Source organism: Manis pentadactyla, chromosome 10, assembly GCF_030020395.1.
Source record: "Manis pentadactyla isolate mManPen7 chromosome 10, mManPen7.hap1, whole genome shotgun sequence".
In the NCBI taxonomy this organism is placed as follows: domain Eukaryota; kingdom Metazoa; phylum Chordata; class Mammalia; order Pholidota; family Manidae; genus Manis; species Manis pentadactyla.
Window position 1 is genome coordinate 95,186,801 of NC_080028.1, and position 21,179 is coordinate 95,207,979.

The 21,179-nt window shown below is 47.6% G+C and overlaps 2 protein-coding genes and 1 long non-coding RNA gene across 8 annotated transcripts in view; 1 reads left to right on the top strand and 2 right to left on the bottom strand.

Moving 5' to 3' along the window:
* Window positions 1-3,030, bottom strand: part of ORAI2 (ORAI calcium release-activated calcium modulator 2) — a 16,734-nt gene extending 13,704 nt beyond the window's left edge. The window contains exons 1-2 of the mRNA XM_036904499.2: window positions 2,961-3,030; window positions 1,419-2,044 (exon numbers count right to left, since the gene is read on the bottom strand). Coding sequence (XP_036760394.2) covers window positions 1,419-2,044; window positions 2,961-3,014 — 680 coding nt within the window. The 5' untranslated portion in view covers window positions 3,015-3,030. The remainder of the gene's footprint in view (window positions 1-1,418; window positions 2,045-2,960) is intronic.
* Window positions 1,693-21,179, top strand: part of LOC118922131 (uncharacterized) — a 21,300-nt gene continuing 1,813 nt past the window's right edge. The window contains exons 1-4 of one of the 4 annotated variants that reach the window (XR_008992202.1): window positions 1,693-1,813; window positions 2,958-3,036; window positions 4,548-4,709; window positions 9,470-10,655. This is a non-coding gene — a long non-coding RNA (uncharacterized LOC118922131). The other 3 variants (XR_008992203.1, XR_008992201.1, XR_005028644.2) reach the window with 3 other exon arrangements.
* PRKRIP1 (PRKR interacting protein 1) overlaps window positions 9,427-21,179 on the bottom strand; it is a 23,573-nt gene continuing 11,820 nt past the window's right edge. The window contains exon 6 of one of the 3 annotated variants that reach the window (XM_036904502.2): window positions 9,427-9,887. In XM_036904502.2, the coding sequence (XP_036760397.2) occupies window positions 9,787-9,887 (101 nt within the window). In that variant the 3' untranslated portion in view covers window positions 9,427-9,786. Of the gene's footprint in view, window positions 9,888-13,905; window positions 14,332-16,680; window positions 18,159-21,179 lie in introns of those variants that run through there. The other 2 variants (XM_036904501.2, XM_057487272.1) reach the window with 2 other exon arrangements.

A 21,179-nucleotide genomic window follows, 5' to 3' on the forward strand; every position in this document is an offset into this window, starting at 1 on the left:
ACTTGGGCATCAAAGATGAAAGAGGTGAGGATCCTATGGGGGAGTGAGATAAAGGGGTGAGCCTGCTGCTGTAGTGGTGGAGATGTGAGGGTCAAGGGGGCAGAGGGGCTTAGTGCCTCAGCCCTGGGCAGGGAGAAGGTCCCTGCTGGGGAGCAAGGATAGGAGACAAGGACGTAAGTGGTTAAGACAGCACTGGCAAAGAGGGACCCTCCCTCAAAGACGAGATGCTGTCAGCATGGTGGGGAGCTGTGGCAGGAAGGTGGGCTGCAGAGGGGGTCAGGAAAACATGGGTAGAAGACAGGATGCAGGGAGCATGTGGTGCCTGGGGCAACCTGGGTCAGCATGCCCGAGATGGCTGGCTGGGCAGGGCATCTGCTAGCCTCCAAAGGGGTGATGGCATGTAAGGGGTGAAGAGGAGGGGAGAGGAGGGGACCCCAGGGGCCACCAGTGCGTGTGGGCTGGGCTCCATTTGAGAGTGGAGATGGGAGATGGGCTCCATTTGAGAGCGGAGATGGGAGATGGGAGCCTCAGGGGCAGTGAGGTCTGACAGTGACCACCAGGCTGTGGCCAGGCAGTCTCAGCCCTGCAGATGCACTCAGAGTGGCAAGGGGTGGGAAGGAAGGGCTGTCTGCTGCTTGGCTACCCAGTCTTGAGGCAGGCCCCTGGGAGCTGAAAGAAGCCACTTCCTGCAGAGGGAGCAGCCCTGCCGGATTCAGATCCCTCCTAACCCTCCTGGCCCAGCGCCCGTTGAGCCAGGCCTCCTTCCCCTGCCAACGGGAGGGGCAGTGTCTGGTCCCCACACTCCACTGCCCCAGCAGGGGGTGGGGTAGGGCAAGATGAAGCCCAACATTTCTATCAGGTGGCAGAGGCTCCAAAGGATGTTCTCCTGGATGAACCTTGTGGAGTTTTTTTGTTTTTGTATAAGGTGCAGTCACAGAAGAGAGATCTTGTAGAATAACGGGTACTCTTCTCTAATCTCCTCGACAGGCTTGTTTAAAACATTTCCAGGGGGTACGTTTTGAGGTTTGCCTGTCTCAACTTCCTTTAAACATCTAGGGCGCGAGTGCCAACGCAGAAACGTCTGTTTCTGATTCTTTGTCATGCAGGCGCGGGGCCTCCGCCCGTGGCCGGCACAGCAGTCTCCCGGAGGTGTCCACCGGCATCACTGTCTCTTGCCTAGGGAAGCCCCCAGCGGCCGCAGTATCTGGAATCGGCCCACGCCCACACCTCCCGGTCCTCTCGGTGCCGCACCTCGCCAGGGGGATCCCCCGAGGTTGGGGTCATCCGGCCGCCCCGCAAGGCCGCAGCGTCCCACCCCAAGACTGCTCCAGAGAAAGCCCGTCCCCTCCCCTTTAGAGTCTCCCGGCGTGATTCCGGCCACCCCCATCCCCGCCAGACCCCCCGCGGCGAGCACTCACCTAACTGCCCTGCCGGCCGGGCCCGGCTCCGGCTCCCTGCAGGCGGCGCTGGCGTGGCCGTGCGGCAGTGCGGCCGTGCGGCCCCGGGGCCTGGCGGAGGAGCACCAGCCCCCTGCGGCCTTCCGCCAGTCCCGCGGGGTCCCCGCGGTCCCGCCCCCGCCGGCTGCCCCGCCCCCGCCTGCCCGCAGACACTGCCATAGCAACGGCGCGCCGACACCACGTGACCGGCCGCGGGGGGGGGGAGCTGCGGGGCACGTGATCCGCAGACCTGGAGGGGCAGGGCCCACGGCCCCTCCCGGGGGAGCCAAGGGGTCTCTGAAGCTTGGTTGTTGCTCTCGCCCGGACCGCCCGGGACCGCAAGACGGGGCGAGCAGGGACGTGAAAAACTGCGGGGGGTACGCATCTCTCCTGTTCCCCCCAACACACCGTGTATCACGGTGAACGTGGATTGGCGCGGCGGGAAGGCCTCCCGGAAGCCTGGGTATCCCTCGCTCTCGCTTCCCCCTCCCCAGCCCCAGCTGCGCGGCGCTCTGTGCCCGAGCGGCAGGAAGACTAGGTTGCGCCTTCTCTGACCCCTGGGTCTCGCTAGCAAGTGTAAGGCAGGGTGTGTGCCCTGCGCCGCCCGAGGTATGTGGGTCTGAGCGCAGAATGCGAGAAAGGAGTTCCTAGGGTGAGCCCGAGAGGATGCCCGGGACTGATCACTGGCCTCGTGGAGGAGAGGCCGGAAGGGTGCGCCCTGCAGGGAAACGGGAATCCCGTTATCGGACTACAGGGCGGGCAGGCGTGAGATGGGCAGAGTGGGGCAAAGGGTGGAAGGTGAAGCTCCTTGGGGAGAGCCCAGGCTGCCTTGCCCTGTAGACCGTAGCACTAGGCGGCCCCTGTGAGACGCGCACTGAGAGCTGGTTTACCGAGATACTCAAACAGGAACTTTTTTCAGGAAGTGCACATGAATAGTTCACTAAGAGGTGGGATGGGTTCAATCAACCCCCGTGCCAGAGGGCCCCCGAGTTCTCCCTGCGTGCCCTACATAGGATTTTTCCATCTTTCACAACAGCTTTGGACTGACACATTTATCCAGACAGGGAAAAATTCCACTGTGACAACCAGTCCACAAGAGAAGACTTGACAGTAGACTTGGTGTTACAGATGCCAGGCCAAATCCATTTATACTTCCAGACACATTTTAGAGGCCACTGCTGAGAACCAGAATGGTACCTTTTAATCCAAGAGGACACTTAAAAACAGACTAAACCAGTCTCCCCTTCCTGGTTACTACCTTTACAAAGGGCGTAGGAAAATCCCAGGGTCTGATTATTGTACCCCTGCCTCACTATAGATAGCTACAGGGAGGGATCATTTTAATTTCAGGGGGCAAAATCCTCCAAACACACACAGTGGCTTTCAAACCTCAAGCTTTTTCTAAGCTGACCTGGAAAACAGGAAGAAACCACTTGTTAACTAGAATAGTTGCACCATAGATGAAGATTCTTTCAGCAACAGAGTCATTTGCTTGTTTTGCTTGTGTTTCTACCTTGGAAGCCGGACTGCACGTCCTTTAGAAGCTTCCTCTGCCAGCTGGTGAGGCCTCCACCCCATCACACCTGGACAGAAGCAAAATGTAAGTCATGATTACCACGCTCTTCAGAGCCTGGTTCCTAACTAAACACAGAAAATAGCTCCCTGCACCCCCCGAGATAAGGAAGGTGACAGGGCCATGTTCAAATGAGAGATTTAACCACCACGACCCGAATAGTCGGAGGGCCCCTCAGGTACACAGGGAGCTGAGTGGGAGTTGCACGGAGGAGGTGGTTTGGGCACAGGTTGCAGCTGGGATGCCCCGGCTGCCGTGTGGGCTGTTTCCCCAGCTGGTTGCCCAGTTGCTTCCTCTCCCGAGGCCTCAGCTATCCCCCATTTGAAAAAAAACAATTCTTTGAGGCATGTCCTGGGGTCAGCCATCTTATAGTCTTCCTGATCAGTACACATTCTCTCATTCAGTGAAGGCTGGTCCCTACTTCCCTCTCTACCCGAGGCCTTAACCTCCAGGATGGCCTCACAGCTGGTGTGGACAATGCATGCTGCCCCTGGCCATTCACTCCTGTGGCCTAACCCTTGTCATCACCCTCTATGAAATCTTAAATTCAAATTCCCCATTTTCTGACCCTCTTTCTCACTCAGTTCTCACTGCACCATCTCTCTCCCTTGACCTTGCTGAGACCCACTTTTCTCCGGCTTAGCCTCCTTTCCTCGAGCCCAACCCCCTCTAACTTCTCCTGCCACCGCCTTTCTCCATTTCACGCCAGACTCAAGAGAGCTGCCACACTTCCTTCACTTCATCCTCAGCCCTCTGTGACCCGATGACATTGTGTCACTAAATCCAGAAGCTATTTCAGCTGTTGCCTTGTCTGCCACTGGGTACCTTCTCCTTCCATCTGGAAATAATCTTCCTCGCAGGGCAGGCTCCTCCCCTGCTGTCTGTGCCCCAGATGTGTTTGTTTCTACACTTCCACCTGACAGGCCTCACCCACCCACCTTGTTTCAAGGGGCTAATGACTCTTGAATGGCCATCTCCTGCCCTGACCTTCCATGTCCAAAGGCCTCAACCTCGCCACACCCACAGCTGATGTGTCATCTTTCTTCTACCTGTTCCACCTCCTAGGACACCTGTCTCAGGGAGTGTCCCACCATCCGCCCAACTGATGACACAGTGGATCTGGTGTCATTCCTGACCCGTTTCCTCTCCAAGTCCTGTGACCTCCCTCACCTAAATGTCTCTGGAATCTCCCCCACTTCTTCCTGTCCCCTGGTCTCTATACCAATTCAGGCCACTATCAGCCCTGCTCTGCTTCACTGCAGAAGCCTTCCACCTGTCCCTTCCCAATCCTGCACACCACACAGTGGAAAAATCCCCCTCGTGTCTCTGCACTCTAGCCCCAGCCGCTCAGTTTCCCTGCAGCCTTAGATCGACTCCAGTCCCCTTAACGTGATCTAGAGGCCACATACTCCTCAGCTTGCCTTCTCAGCACTCCAGCAGTACTGGGCTACCCAGGCGTGCAGCTCAGCCCTCCCTCATCCATGAGGCCTGGGTCCCACGCCCTTACAGCACCCTTTTTCTCCTATGTCCCTGATCAGATCTGGAGCTGCTGGAAGGCAAGGACTGCACCTTCTTGCCATCATCTGCACTGCCTAGCAAAGCCCACTGAGGAATCCTGAGGACTGAGCATTGTCGCGCTCCAACACCAACTACCGTGCTATGGAATAAGAAAACTGAAAACTGCCTGGGGACTCACGCAGGTTAATTTCTAAGGGTGTTTTCTTTACCAAAATATGTTACTATATGGTAATTGTAGCTCCTTTAGTCAAGTATGCCAAATACTAAAGGGAGGAGAAAACCCGCTGTTTCCAATGATAGCACAGCACACGGCTCTCCTCCCTTTGCAGGTGTGGTTATGTTTCTATTTACAGAAGTCAGTGAACATCACTCCTCTTAACACAATTCAATAATTTTTGTTTTTTTCCAAAAAGAGAAATGTTGAAAACAGGGAAGTTTAAAATAGTAACAGTACTCAATATGTTCCCAACCGGTTTCTAATATGGGGAGTGGGGATCCATAGCAAATCCTCCTGGGGTATCTGTTTAAAATGCCTGTTTGGGGTCTGCCTGTGAGGAACCAAGTCTGGGGTGTGGCTGAGTCTGCCCTGTTTAGGCAGGTTTCTGCTGAGACCGCTACACTGGGTGTCACATTCTCATCTCCAGCAAACGTGACCAACCATGCATCTCTGAGGGGCTTCCTGCCATATGAGCTGTTTGCTGGGTAACAACTTACCTGCTTGCTTTCAGTCACTGAGATTTGCTACCCTGACATTCATTGGGCACCTGTTTCATCCCAAGCACTGTGCTGGCACTAGGCGTGCAGCAAAGAACAGGACAAGCACGTCCTTGCTGTCATGGAGCTCAGAGTCGGGTGGGGATGCTGGGGTGCCAGGGCACAGACCAGTAGACAAGTGGCGGGTGCTGTGGAAGAACAGCTGTGGTGGGTGGGTGGAAAGCTGAGGCCAACGGAAGGAGAAGCAGAGCTGGTCAGTCCCCAGGGCAGGGACAGCTTTTAGGATGGGACTGTGGGGAGTGAGCACAAGAGTTGTGAGGGTGGTGGGGTGTGAGAGAGCTAGGCAGACTGCATGGAGGCCTTGTAGCCCTCATTCAGGGCGTGAGGGAAGCTCTCGGGAACTTAACACAGAGGGGCGACAAGATGTGGCTTGTTTTTAAAAGATCACTCTGGCTGCTGTGTGAACAGTTTTTTTGTTTGCAGGAACAGGCATGAATAGAAAGAGGCCCCACATCCATCCAAGCTAGAAAACTAGAAGTGCAGGCCGTGTGGGCTAGGGTGAATGAGGCAGAGATGATGGGTGAGCAGGTCCAGGACCTGCTGATGGATGGATGGATGGAGACGGGGTAGGGAAGGCAGGAGCTGAGGATGACCGACTCCCAGGTTAGGTTTGAGCAGCTGTGTGGACGGTGCATGACTCCCCATCATGGGAAGACGGAAGTGTAGGGGTGAAAAACCACATTTTTCTTATACTAAACTCAAGGTGCCCATTAGACATCCAAGGGCAGACATCAGGTAGGTAGGGGAACGTCTGTCTGGGGCTCTAGAGGGAAGTTAAGATATCAGTGAGGACGGTGTTTAAAGTGCAGCTTAGAGGAAATCTCTTGGGGTCTGAGTGTGAACAGAAGACAGCACTCTGGGTCACCCCAACATTTAGAGTTTGAGCAGAGAAGTCAGCCAGGGAAAGGCAGGAGGCTGCACTGTCAGGGATGCTGAGAGTTTGAAAACTATAGAATGTCCCCCAGGGGCTGGATTTGGCAAGACCAGAAGCATTAGAGTGGAATGATGGGGATAAAAACGTGGGAGGGATGAATGAAGGGGCAGAAGCAGAGAACTCCTTGGGAGTCTGGCTGAGAAGGGGAGATAAGTGGGGTGACAGCTGCAGGACAAGAGGCAGACGACGGCTTGTTTTGGTTTCACAGTGGGAGATGCCGGGGCTGCTTGCTGATGGTGGGGCCAGCAGGCCCAGGAGGCTCTGCACTGTGCCTGGAGGGCCCAGGGCGCCTGGCTCCAAGGCCGTGGGCTAGTGGATGGAGCCAGGGGCATGCGGGGCTGGCCTCACGCTGCCTTCTCCATACTCTAGCAGAGACTTAACAGTGTGGGGAAGGGCAGTAAGAGGTCTGAAGAGAAAGGACACAAAAAAGCGCCTTTTTGGCAAGTGGGAGAGTAGATATGCTAGGGAAGACCTGAGGACAGGTGGGGAGTGCTGCCTTGCTGGGTGACATGCGGCCCTCCATTCACAGTGGGACTCAGGGCTCCAGCCGCCTGGTTCTCCAGGTGAGAGAAAGGACTGTGAGCGCCAGGGAATAGAGCCATAAAGCGCAGTTCCTTTGCACTTTAGGAGACACTTAACTCTGGAAGTCCGACTCACTCACTCTGCACGCAGGTACACACAGCTGATTCTCATTGTTTGGGTAGTTAAATTCTTTAAAGTCACCGTGAACACTGAATCAGTGAATACTGAAACTCTGCTGCTCAGCAAATATGGGGTTAGGTTTCTATGAGCCTCAGGTCATTATTAACCAATCAACACATAACCTTGTTTTACATGTTTTTGTTTAAAGACACTTTTGTTAATATATATTATTGACTCGTTAACTTTGAACTCGCAGCCAACAGCACTTGAGCAATGCCTGAATGAAACTTCTCTAAGGTGCACCTCAGCCTTCTTGAGGAGCTTAGGAGGACTAGATAGCAAGCACTTCAGCATGATGCTTGGTGGCCATTTTAAATGGGATAATCACCAAGAAAAAACACAAAAATGCAGAAAACCTACCATTCAATAGACAAGTTAGAGCTGTAACGAGAAGGCTGAGCACTGCCTTGTTTGACCTCACCTGGCAATGGTGCCACCAGGCAACTCAAATTCTCTGCCACCCTCTGCATGTCTGCAGATGACCACAGTACAAGTATTGATTTGGGCTTACAAATAAATTTTAGTGAATAGGCCAACTCAGAACAGAGAACCTGTGAACAATGTGGACTATTAACTATTATGATATACACTGTTATATTATTACATGACACATGCACAGTGCACCAGGGGGCTTATTAAGGGAGCAGCCTTCAGCCTACTGCCCTGGCCCCAAAGAGCGGCACCTGGGCACCGCTGTGCCAGGTCTGGGCTATGCACAGCTTCTCCCAAGAGCTACACAGAGCAGGGGCTGGGATGGTAGATGCTGGAGTCACATGGCCTGGGGTCAAGTGCCAGCTGTCCCATGTACTTGCTGAGTGACCTGGGCAAGTTTCCAGACCTCTCTGTCTTCATTAACCTTATGTGGTAAACCCATATGGGACATCGAATTAAAAGGCAAACTAATACTGATGGCCTGGCCTGATCCAAAGCTCTCACATCAAGTGCTCAGTAAGAGTGTGGGAAGTAAGGGAATGTATGAAGGCCTAAACTGTCTGGAAAGTCTGAACTTTGTAAATGAGGTTTCCTGAGACAATCAAGTATATACACCTTTGGTGTTCAATTCCAGATTTCTCTGCTCCCATTAGCCAATCAAAAAGGGCATTACTTAATTATTCTCTCCTAATCACAGCTTTTCTGAGGGGGGTCTCTTGACATCACCCACTCTCTCCTCACTGATAGCATCTAACTGTTCCCTTTTCCCAAACCACAATGCCCTGAAGACTGAGAGGCATTCTCCCTAAGGGACTGACAACCCCTCAGAAACTATCAGAAACTGCTAGGGCCGTTTCTTACACAAACATGATCTGAAAGCTAGTCAAGGTGTAAAACATAAACACCTGGTCCAGTGTCCTATCTGTTCCGTCACGAGCCTGCCTGTCCGACACACACCTGCTGTGGGGGCTCACCAGGCTCCTGGCCAAGCACACTGGGAAGAGGCAGGAAGTGACCCACCCAGAGTTCCCTGGTCACCAAAGGCGGGCTCAGGACTCAAAGCCAGGTCTTCAGGCTCCGAGTGCTGGCGCCCTCAACAGCCTCACGGGCAAGAGGACACCCCTGAGGTCCAGGCTGCAGATGCAAAGCAAGCGCTGTGACACGTGTTTTGGGGGGAGATAAGGAAACTAACAGTTCAAAGACAGAACACAACCCACAGCACAAAGCTAGCTAACCAGTCCCTGACAGAAGAGAAACGGGTTCAAAATGGATGACCAGGGTGTGTGCTAATTTACTACGGCTGACTTTCCAGTTCAGCTTCCTGGGGAAGAAAATCTCCTGTGACCTGAACTACTGAAAGGCCATAGGTTATCACAGGTACTGTGTGGCTCCAGATGGGGCCAAGGAATCAGTACTGCAAAGGGAAAGGGAAAGAAAGGGATGTGTTCCTTAGTCTCCCTTCACTCAAAACCACGACTTCCTTAATTATGTCAAACTCCATGAAAGGCACAAAATACACTCAAGAGACTTGGAAGTCGAAAATGTGAGCAAAGGCTCCGTTTTAGAAGCTATCTCTCACTCCTGCTGCCCTGAAAGCCTGCCCTCGGTCAGCCCGTGCTCTGGGTAGATCGCCTTTATCTTGGGATCCCCCCTTTTCCAGTCTGGCAGGATTCCCCAGCCCTCTACTCCAGTTCAGCCCAGCCTGGATTCTCTATCTGCTTGTTTCTCAGATCGCTTTCCCAAAAGCCCTTCTCACATGTCAAGCTCCCCGTCTTATGGCTTGGTCCCCGGCTAAATCCCACATCTCCCTGGCACATGCCCAGGGGGCATACACACTTGTGTGCTAGGCGGAAGCCTATATTCTGGGGTGCAGTCTGCACCCTCAGATGTACGAAATGGAGGTCAGGCCATCTGCAATGTGAGTCAGCCTCTGAGCCAAAGCCATTTCCTTCAACAAGTCTGGGAAAGGGCCCGTGTCCCAGGCCCCATCCCTTTCACGGCATTTCCGAGCTTACCTTACAGCTTCTGAAGTCAGTGTCTCACAGGTCTAAAAAAAATCTAGTTTTTCTGTTCTTTACTAAATAAACATTTTTTTCACAGAAACCATCTTGAAACTCATCATTGTCCAAATACATGAGAACAAGTACCAGGGGCAGAAGATTACACATGTTCCCCCTTTGGCGGGAACATTACTGAACTAGGCTTGGCCCTCAAGTGTCCAGGAAACAGTCCTCCATGTCCCGGCTGACAGGCGGGCCTGTGAGCCGTCAGGAGGTGTTCCCACTTGCTTCTATCCAGCGAGGCCTTGGGAGGGAAACTGAAGTGAGCAGAGCCTCCTGTGCCCTCAGGCTGTGTGTGGGAGTTTGAGGCCCTGGTCACAGAAAGGGCCAGGCTCCAGGCAGTCGTGGCAAACACGGTCATCGCCTCATGATGAAGCTGGGCTCCTCTTCCTCCTCCTCGTCCGTTCCAGACGCCTCCCTCGAGCTACTGGATGGCTGCTCCTGGGACTGACTGGGTCCTGTAATCACACAACACTCACATGAGAGTCAGACAAATCCACTCAGAGAACCGAGGGGTGCTTTAAAAAAGGAGATACACTACATCAAACTAACAAGCTCTGCAGAGTGAAGAAAACCATCCACACAATAAAGAGGCAGCCTGTGGTATGGGAACAGCTGTTACCAAATGGTATACTTGATAAGGGGTTAATACCCAAAATGTATAAACTCACAACTCAACACTAAGAGGAAAAAAAATCTGATTAAAAAATGAGCAGAGAACCCAAAGAGACATTTTTCTAAGGAAGATGTACAGATGGCCAACAGGCACGTCACTAATCACCAGGGGGATGCAAACCAAAACCATGAGCTACCACCTCACACCTGTCAGAAGGACCAGTGTCAATAAGATAAGAAATACGTGTTGGTGAGGGTGTGGAGGGAAGGGAACCCTTGTGCACTGTTGGTGGGAATGTAAATTGGTGCAGCCTCTAGGGAAAGCAGTATGGAGGTTTCTCAAAAAACTAAAGTAGAAATACCACAGGACTTGGGAATTCATCCGGAGAAAACAAAATCACAAATTCGAAAAGATAATATGCACCCCTATGTTTACTGCTACATTATTTACACTAGCCAAGATAGGGAAGCAACCTAAGTGCCCATCAACAGGTGAATGGACAAAGATGTGGTATGTATTCACAATGGAATATTACTCAGCCAAAAAGAATTAAATCTTGCCATTGGCTGCAACATGGATGGACTAGAGGGTATTATGCTATGAAGTCAGACAAGAAAAATACCATATGGTTACTTATGTATGGAATCTGAAAATAAATGAACGAACACACAGAAATAGACTCAATCACAGAGAACCTGATGGTTGCGAGAGGCGAGAGGCGTGGAGAGGGGATGGGCAAAACAGCTGAAAAGGATAAAGAGGTACAAATTTCCAGTTGTATAACAAGTCATGGGGGAACAAGTACAGCACAGGGAATATAGTCAGTAATACCGCAGTAACTGTGTATGGTGACAGATGGTAACTATAATTACAGTGGTGAGCATTTTGTAATGTATATTAAATGTTGAATTACCATGTTGAACACACTTGAAACTAGTATCTCAAATATACTTCAATTAAAAAAAAAAGAGGACTGAGGAAGAGTAGAAACTAGTTGTTGCTGGACAGTACAGGAGGAACCGGAGGACATCTTCATGTCCATCAGGCCCAACACCACTCCCCAGGTATAAAGGCCGGTCACAGAACTGATCTACCATGGCTGGCGGGAGGATCTCATCATTATGAAAAGGTCCAGCAGCACACACGAGAGCCCGACACCCTGTAAATCAGGCCTCACTGCTTTTTATGTGCCCCACCCCCAAAATCCATCACCGTGGCAGGGCAACGCGCCAGGCAACACTTTATCATTTAATACCGGGCTGGCAACGCTCCTGCTGAAGTCTCAGGTTCTCACCACAGTCTGCAAAGGGATTTTCAAAAACTGGGCAGCACAGGCTCTGCCCACAGCAAAATATGTGAGCTTCCTTGGTCTTCCCACAGACCCAGAAACCCTCTCTCGACACCCACGCACAGCTCCAATTCCAGTGTTTTCCCTGGCATGGCTGCCAAGACCCACCATGCAGCCCAGCTGGTCAAAAGCAGAGCACAAAGACATCTTGTTCCCCAGTCCCCTCCCCCTCCTCTGCCCTCCTCTGGGGAGCAGGCTGGTGGGTGAGAGCTGGAGCGAGGCGGAGCCGGAGCCTGCAGGGGCAGTGCAGTGCTCTAGGAGGCTGCGTGCGGGCCCAGGGCTCCCCTGGGCTCCTCCCCGCAGAGGTGCAAGGACCCACTCCTGCGCCCCAGGGCCCCTAGGCCCCCCGAGCTTTGCTCCTGCTGTCACCACAAGGTCAGATAAGGAGCTCTGAGACAGGGGGCCTTGGGTTCCCAGACACAGCACAGGCTATGATTTTCCTTCACACCCTAGGTGAGGACACTAAAGAGCACCTGTGACAATGGGGTGAAGGTATCTTTAAGACTCATTTAAATTAATTTAGGATATTCCTCCTCCTCAATCTCATACCAAAAAAAGTTTCAAAACTATAAATGGTGAGCCTGTTTGAACAGCTAATATTTGTTGAACACCCACTGTGCTCTAGGCACTACAATCTTTACACACACCGTCTTATTCAATTCCAACAGTCTATGAGATGAATACCCTTAGTTATTTTACGGATAAGGAATAAAGCTCAGAGGGGTTAAGTAATTCACTACTCAAGGTCTCTTAATCAGTAAACCAAGGACCCAAGATTCAAACCTGACCTATCTGACTCTGTAGGCCTCTGCCTACCTTGAGAAATGGGTAAGGAAACTGAGACAAAAGATGAGGTGGAGACAGGAGTGAGGTGAGCATGGATACACAAAATGTGGTCTATCCATAAAATAGAATTATTATTCAACCTTAAAAAGGAAGAAAATTCTACCACCAGCTACAGCATGGCTGAACCTTGAGGACACGATGCTCAGTGAAACAGGCCAGTCACAGAACAAATATTCTCTGGTTCCTCTCAAGTAAAGTCCCTAGAGTAGCTCAAATTCAAGACACAGAAAGCAGAAGGGTGGTTGCCAGAGGCTGGGGAGCAAGTGTTTAATGGGTCCAAAGCGTCAGCTGGGGAAGACCAACAAGTCCTGAAGGTGGATGGTTGGGATGGTTGCATGATAATGTAAATGTACTTAAAGCCACTGGACTACACCCTTAACAATGGTCAAGATGGTAAATTTCATGTTATGTATCATTTACCACAATAAAAAAAAAAAGAAAAAAAAAGGCAAAAAAGCATGCTATGGAGAAATGAAGTAAAGAACTACAGGTGGGTCCAGAATCCAGCTCTAAGCTCCCTGATTCCTAGGGCAGTGCTCCCCAAGCTCCCACACTGTGGTGTGCTTGGAAAAGGACGATGTTCCTATGGCACATGGAGCAACTGGTGCAAGGCCTTGGGCACTCAGTATCCCCCCTGAAGGCCGAGGGTATCAGGGTCTCTGCCACATGTAGTCCATTCCTCAGATGCCAACCAGAGGGCTCTGCTCTGGAACTTGGGCTCCGAGGCTGAAACTGCTGATTATTTATTTGGTTCCATAACTTAGTCATATTCTGTCTGCCTCAAGGTCTCTAAGAACCACTAACCACACCCACACAGGTCTGAGCACAGCAGGATGACAGCACAGGATCTGGTCTTTAATTATGATCTTAAAGAAACAGTAAGATACTGATTAACCTGGATGTTTGTGGAATGGGGTGTTTTGGATGCTGAGATGCTTGTTAACAGAGGAGGGCTCATCACACCTCATGACTGAAAAGCCCCTGAAAATATAGTAGTGCATCACTTAGCAGTAAATACAACTGATTGCATTTGATTCCTGTGTATGAGAAACCTATTGTTGGGGCTTAGAAGTATCACTCTCACAGAGGAGAAACCTAGGAATCAGATGCACAAATCATTTGATAATTCTACAGAATTATTTCATCCATTCCTTATTTCAACAACATAACAAGTAAACAATAAAAATAGTACTTATTATTATTATTACTATGTTTAACGTTGAGGACACAAAAATTTTTTAAAAACATGCTGTAACAAATTACAACGAGATACAACAAACATATTAAAACAGCTAAAATTTTAAAAATTGATAATACCAATTGCTGGTGAGGATGTGGAACAACAGGAACTTTCATGCATTGCTGACGGGAATGGAAAATGGTACAGCCAGTTTGAAAGACAGTTTGGCAGTTCCTTACAAACCTAAACATATTCTTATTATATGATCCAATAATCATGCTCCTAGGTATATACTCAACTGATTTGAAAATCTACATCCACACAAAAACCATTACATAAATGTTTGTGGCAGCTGTATTCAAAATTGCCCCAAATGGTCTGCAACCAAGGTGCCCTTCAATAGGTGAACAGATAAACAGTGAATTATCCACATGACGTAGTACTATCCCACAATAAAAAGGGATGTGCTATAAAGCCATGCAAAGACATGGACAGATCTCAAATTTATTTTATTAAGTGAAAGAAGCCAGTCTGAAAAGGCTACATACAGTATGACTCCAACTATATGACACTGGGGAAAAGGCAAAACTATAGATATGATGCACAAATCAGGGACTGGGGGTGGGAAGACATTGACTAGGTGAAGTGCAAGGGATTTATTTTTTTAAGGCAATGAACTATTCGGTACAATACTGTAATGGTGGATACATGATAGCATGCATTTGTTAGAACGTAACAGCACAAAGAAATCTTGATGTGTGCAAATTTACAAAATAATTGAGGATGTCAAGGATCCCCAGATGGAAAACAAAAGGTGACACATGAATTCAACCATATCACAAATGGATGAAACAAACTCTGTAAAGCGGGTGGGGGACAGGTGCCAACCTAGACGGTTTTGGAAACAGGAATCTGTAAGAGAAAGGCAAAAAGAACTTTACATCACACTGTACGCTGTACTCTAGCTGATAATGTTGTTTCCCACAGGTAACAGGTTAAGTTCTGAAAACACTGCCTCTGTGTACTGGAACTGAACAACTAAAGAAATGGAGGGTGAATGGTGGGAGCCAGGTTACTCAAGAGTGGCAGGCTGAAAAGGCTAAAATGATCCATGTGCCAATGGACTGGAGCCAGAGAGGTCAGTATGACTCATGTTTACCTTACTATAGATAAACATACTGACAGTTACATATAGAAATACCTACAGATGTGTGTATATACACTGGTTAGTTACACAATATACACTTCCTTGCTCTATTAGTTAAGAGGGCCTAAAACTACACCCCAGAAGCAACAAGCAAACCTAGCCCCCAGATGTTGGTTTCTAATACCATTCTCCAGTAAAAGATACCAAGACTCCTTGGAGAAATGGCTGATTCTAAGTCCAGGGCAAGAAATATACAAGATAAGCCTGGAGTATCTTTCAGTCCCAGAAAGTAAGTGCTAAAAAAACAAAACAAAACAAAAAAACCACCCAAATCCCACAATGATGGAAGTATGAAAGGGACACAGAAGTCACATGAAAGAGCTCCCAATGGCCAAAGCTGGGACAATTTAAGCAAAAAAATAAAGTAGTACTGGATTAAACCTTAAGTATAAAATAAATACCATGAGTCCATATTGATATAAATATATTATAAACAGCAAAGAGCCAAATCTGTGCAGAATTTCAAATCATTTAAGTAGCTGCTCCGCCCTCACAGAGGGGATGTATAACCCCCCATTTCTTAAGTGTGGGCTGTACATAGTGACTTCTTTCCAAAGAATACAGTGTGGGAAAGGGGAGAAGAGCAAGTGTACAGTACAGAGTCCTGGCAAGCACTGTAGGAGCCAGGTGATCAAAGTCAGTGCCAGGAATAGCAAGCCATCTTGATGGCATACGGCCTAGATATGACATGCTAAAATGGCACTTTATGTCTCTGGACTTCCTCCCCAAATAAGTAACTCCAGTCTAATCTTGAGAAAAACATCAGACAAATCCCAGTTTAGGGACATCCTACAGAATACCTGACCCCTCAAAACTCTCAAGTCATCAAAAACAAGCGAAGCTTTATAAACTGTTATAGCTAACAGGAGCCTAAGGATACATGATGATAAAAATAATGTGGTATCCTGGATGGAAATCTAGAACAAGAACAAGGCATTAGGTAAAAACTAACAAAATCTGAATAAATGTATTTATTTAGCAAATACATGTGTCAGTATTGGTTCATTAAGTGTGATAAATGAACCACATTAACATAAGATGTTAAGAGAAACTAGACTGTGTGTATGGGAATTGTTTGTATTATACTATCTTTACAATTTTTCTGTAAATCTAAAACAAAGTCTTTTATTAAAAAAAAAAAACTGTCCTACCCTCATAGAACTGTGATTACAGCTGAACAGAAGCATGTTACATGATTTAGCAGATTCTATAACTGTGAATGAGTGAACCCTCTAGGAGCCAGGTGGAGGGACAGGCTAGATTAGTTGGGTTGAGGTGGGGAGGGAGGTTAGGAAAAGGCCTTACAAGGGAGAAAAAGCATTCGAAGAGGAAGGTGCAAGATGAGTAGACGCTCTCCAGGCAGACGGGGGATCCGGTAGCATGAAAATAAGAGCACAGAGGCCTGAGCACGGGCAGCGAAGCAGAAAAACAGAGGTGCAAGCTGGAGGAGAGCCGAGGACCAGTGGAAGGGAGTGGCCAGCCCAAATCGGTGGGGAGAGTGGAAAGGGCTGGACAGGGAGCCAGGGATGCAGGGGCTGCTAACTAGGTTTCAAGCAGGATCAGCTGGTGGGTAAGTGCCAGGCCAGTGGAGATCCATTACCAGGGATCAATTTCCAGCCCTGCCACTCCCTCCCTCTAGCTCTGTAGGGCCGTGTCACCAGTGTCTAAGGCCCTCACATGTAAAACGGAGACAACACCACAGCCCGTCTCACAGGGCTGCTGTAAGAACTATTAGTTCATACCTGCAAATCACTTAGAACTGGGAGTACATAATAAATGTCCAATACCTGTTAGCTATTGTTACCATGTTAAGGAGAAGGACAAATGGCAATCTATTGTAGAAAAAAAAAAAAGTTTTGGAGGCTGAATGAACATAGGTGTGTGGTGTGGGGAAAGGAATGGGAGGAGTGGAGGCTGCTACTGTGGTCCTGACAGTCTGGATCTATATATTTGTAAGGTTTTTCAGTGAATCCTCAATGAGACCATGACTTCCTCTGAAGTCACATTCTCACCCATGTGGAAGTATGATTTTTAAAAGCTGGTGCTTTTTAAAAATTTTTAATTAAAGTATCACTGATATATAATTTTATGATGGTTTCAAATACACAACACAGTGGTTTAACATTCACCCATATTATCAAGTCCTCACTCCAGTGCCGTCACTGTCCATCAACGCAGTAAGATGTTATAGAGTCATTAACTGTATTCTCTGTGAAAAGCCAGTGCTTTTAAAGTTACCCTATCTAGGTAATTTAAAATTTCCTACCTAGGTAAGGATATAGTAAAAGTGTGAACTGTTATACACTGTTGATAAAGTAACACTGGTAATAATCGTTGGGAAATAAATTGGCAATACATTTCAAGAGCCATGGTATCTTTTTATGCTCTGTGATCTAGTCATTCCCACTGCCGGAAATTTACCTTTAGGAAATTAACCCAGAAAAGGGGAAGGGAAACAGGACATAACCTTCACTGAAGTGTCTTCTAAAGACAAAAACTGGAATCAATTTAATGTCCAACAAACGGGGAAGGGTCTGGTGTATCATGGCATTTCAATTGTTGGATATTATCAGTCACTGAAAAAATTATGGACTGGAAATGCCTACAAAGTTAAAATTAACCAAATGGAAAACTTCATACATTATGATTTTAACTACATACAAATGATATGTGCATATGGACTAAAGGCAAATGGATAGAAACATGATCTATTAGGATGATGATACATGACATTTTCTGATTGATCTTACACTATTTATGTAATATTTTAAAATCCAAAAATCAGAGATTTCATTCACTTTCTATAGGAATACTAAATGAAATGCCAATGAGTGTAACTGAAATTAACCTTTTTTTAAAAATCAGATGAGTGAACAGACAAGGAAAAAATCCTTTCTTGAGCCACACAATGGCAAGGACATGGGAAAATATTTTGATGCAGTGTTATGTGATAAAATCAGGACGACTCTACATATGGTATTTATATAAATAGGCTTATATAATATATATTTAAAATTTCAATAAACATGATTAAAATGTGAAAGTGATTATTTTTAGTAAGAACTATAATTTTTATTTTTTATGTATATTCCAAAAATTTATAAAATGATCATCTATTACCTTCATTCTCAAAAACACAAAGGATATGGATAGTTTTAAAACACAGTATGCATAAGAGTTTTGGCCTTGAAACAAACAGTTCAAAACACATGGAGTGCATTCCCAATACCAGATACCGGCTGAGATGAGTTTTACTGGGGGCAGTTTTGTCTCCCTCTTTCCCGAGGGAACAATGGGCAATCTCTGGAGACAGTTCTGACAGTCAGTGACTGAGGGGAGGGCGGGAGCTACTGGGATCTCGTGGGTAGAGGCCATGATGCTGTCAAACACCCTCTAATGAACAGGACATAGCCACTCACAACAAAGAATTATCAGCCCAAAATGTCATTAGTGCTGAGATCGAGAAACCCCTCTTGCTGTACCAGGAACAAAATCACCTTAAGATCACCGTGGGATTCACTGGTAGGCAGGCCTGTGTTAAGATAAGTAACACTGGTGTTAGCATGCATTGTTCTTGGAGGTCAAGGCATCACAGTAATCCAAAGTGGCTGAATGCCATCTAGCGGTATTACTCAGACACAAGTCCCAGAGTCTTCACTGAATTACTGGGTCAGTAAGGACAATAATAGCAGGAATACTTCTTCTCCAGCAACAGACTGGAACACCTAGCCAAGCTCCCCTTACCACTTTTTTAGGAGAAGAGACAAAAGGCTTGAGTGATTCACCTCCAAATCCATCAACAACCCGGCGGTGCACAGAAGCCACCTTGTGGCACAACTGAGTATCACATTCAGTTTCTATTCATTTCAACTACCTAGAATTTCTTTCACTGAATGAAAAATAAGGACGGAAACTGAGAAGATGAGGCAAAGGCACACAGACCATTTTTATGACAGTTATCCCTAGTACTCTCTCTAGCCTGCCCACCTGGTACAAGGCATTTACAATCATGTATTATTACTAATCAGGGGCCATGTTCCATAACAACGATTTTCAAATTTGCAGCCCACGGTCCACACAGAAACCAAAATAAAATTTGACAAAATACCTTTTTTATGTGATACATCTGACATGTTCTAATCTATTTTACTTACTTGGGAAAAAATGACAGCTGTAACCTCTAAATTGATTTCATGACCCAGTGAGTAAAGGGTCACAATCCTCAGTTTGAAAATAACATTGTGCTACTATGGTGTGACTCTGTGATGGTGACATGGGCACAAACACCTATCTTTTTCATAGAACAGAACTCAGGACAGGGGAGGCCCACTGAGAAGGCACAAGGCCATTTTAAACAAATTGGAGGCTCTGGATGGAGTCTATCTGAAAGTACTAAAACCTGTTGTGTTTTATCTCACCTTCTCTATAGCCCTGGGCAAATTAAGGACAAGTGACTGAAAACTGCACATGCACCTAATGTCTAACAGGGGTTAGAAAAGGAGAACTTAAGAAATCCCAGCTCAGTAATGCTGTACTTTGTCTCCTTCAATTCTAGAACTGACAATTAAAAGTTAATATGAGATCCCAAAGACGCAATACAGGTTCACTAAATACAAATTCAGAACAAATGGATACTCAGTTTCTTGTTCTGAGTTCTTAGATTTACTGGTAAGGGACCCCCAGCCCAGTACAGTCTATCTTAATTCCAGTTGTGGGTTGCCATCCATAGATGATTCTGTTTCTATGGGAACTGTTTGCCTTCCTTGTTATCTGTGGTGCATGCCGCAGCTCACTAAATCTAAACTGAGATCTGTTTCTTGTTATCTCTACCCCCTCATTGCCTGGCGCCAGGGACGACTTGCCCCAGCGACCTGGAGGCAATTACATTCCTGTAGTAAAGCATGTTAATCATTGTGTCTAGAAACTTGTTAACCCACTCAAGAATGTGACGCCTGATTAATAAATATGAGAGGTGCCTTTCCAGCACCACTCTTGAGCTGGTATGCCTTGAGTCCCCTGGCTGGCCTACTCAGGTCTTTGATATCTCATCACGTCGCCTCCTCTGTCTGCGGGTTGGAGACGGGGAGGAGGCCGACAACGGTAAATTCAGTGCTTAGAAAAGTTATCACACTGCAGAATTTTAACTCTAGAAAGAGCTTACGATTTTACAAGCCAAAAAAGATCTCAAACAGACAGAAGCCACATGCTTGAAGTCAGGGTAAACCAGAGTGAGAGCTGAGCCTAATACTTATGGTCCACTCTACTTACTCCATGACCTCAAATTACCTCTCAGTTTCCCTTTGACACCTCTTGGGCAAGATGAGCGCATGGTGAGTTTGGTTGAATCTTAACCAGAGGATTAACTCCACTCTAAGAGTTTTGGTGAGCAGGCCCATGCTGGTCTAGATGGAGCTCTCTAGTGGATGCTAGAGGACTCTGGCTATGGCCCAGTATGGCTCAACATTTTTACCGACGGACAGAGGACGTTTGTTTTACAAACGTATCCATGACAACATCAAAAAGACATGGTAACATGCTGAATACCAGAATCATGATTCAAAAGGATTTTGGCAGAATCAATACAGCCAAAGTTGAAATGCAAAACAGCTAAATGTAAATTATTGTATTTGGATTCAAAAAACCAAATAAAGGGTTCCACGTAAGATACAGCAAACACTCAACCCCGTCTCTCCACTGAATACAGCTACAGGCTCTGGAAAGTAAGCAGAGTGAGGGAAAAGACCAGAATATAAAGCGCCATGGACAGTATCGAGTTCCCTAGGTTTTTTCTTCAGTATCTCCCAGTCTGGACTCGGAGATCTGATATGCAGGAGTGGGGACTGAGCACAGGCAGAGCTCCAAGAGAAACCCTCTAGCTCTGGTTCAAGGAGTAGAAAGAAGACTGCTAATGCTCAGAGTGAGGGAAATTCTTGTTTCTTCTCCTTTCTCCATTCTCTCAGACTGGAGCTCCCACACAATCCTGCTGTAGTCACAGTGGTAACAGTGACTATGGTGCCAATGGGGGCTTGCAGGCACAGAAACTTTGAAGGAGGGGAACCTTTCTCTCTGATCGGATGAGCTATGATCCTAGATGGTTCGGCAATTTCCTGTTGCTTTTTGTCTTTGTTCTCCCATTGCTCGGACCTGGGTACAGGTGTCGTTGCAGGAAGTATGTGGCCGAGTGGGTAAATAAAACCCCAGCTTTCTAGCTGGAGGTCTAAAAGGGGAGCCCCAGGAAACCAGAACTACAGGGGAGATCATGGAGGGAGATTAAATGAGACACTGCAAGGTTATGTATGGACTCCAGGGCTCGCCCTCATACTGGATGCATGGATTGGCCCTAATCATCATATCGAACACTTTGAGAACCAAAATCAAAGAACTAACCTCTAATTGGCCACTGGGTGGCACAATGCAGGTCATATCTGGAGAGCACAGCAAAAGCTTTGAAAACTGAACTGTCATTGGAACCACATCCCACAGAAGACTGGTCAGAACCTGTGATCTGAACACAACCAGGTGTTCAGACACCTACAGTCCACTCAAAGTGAGG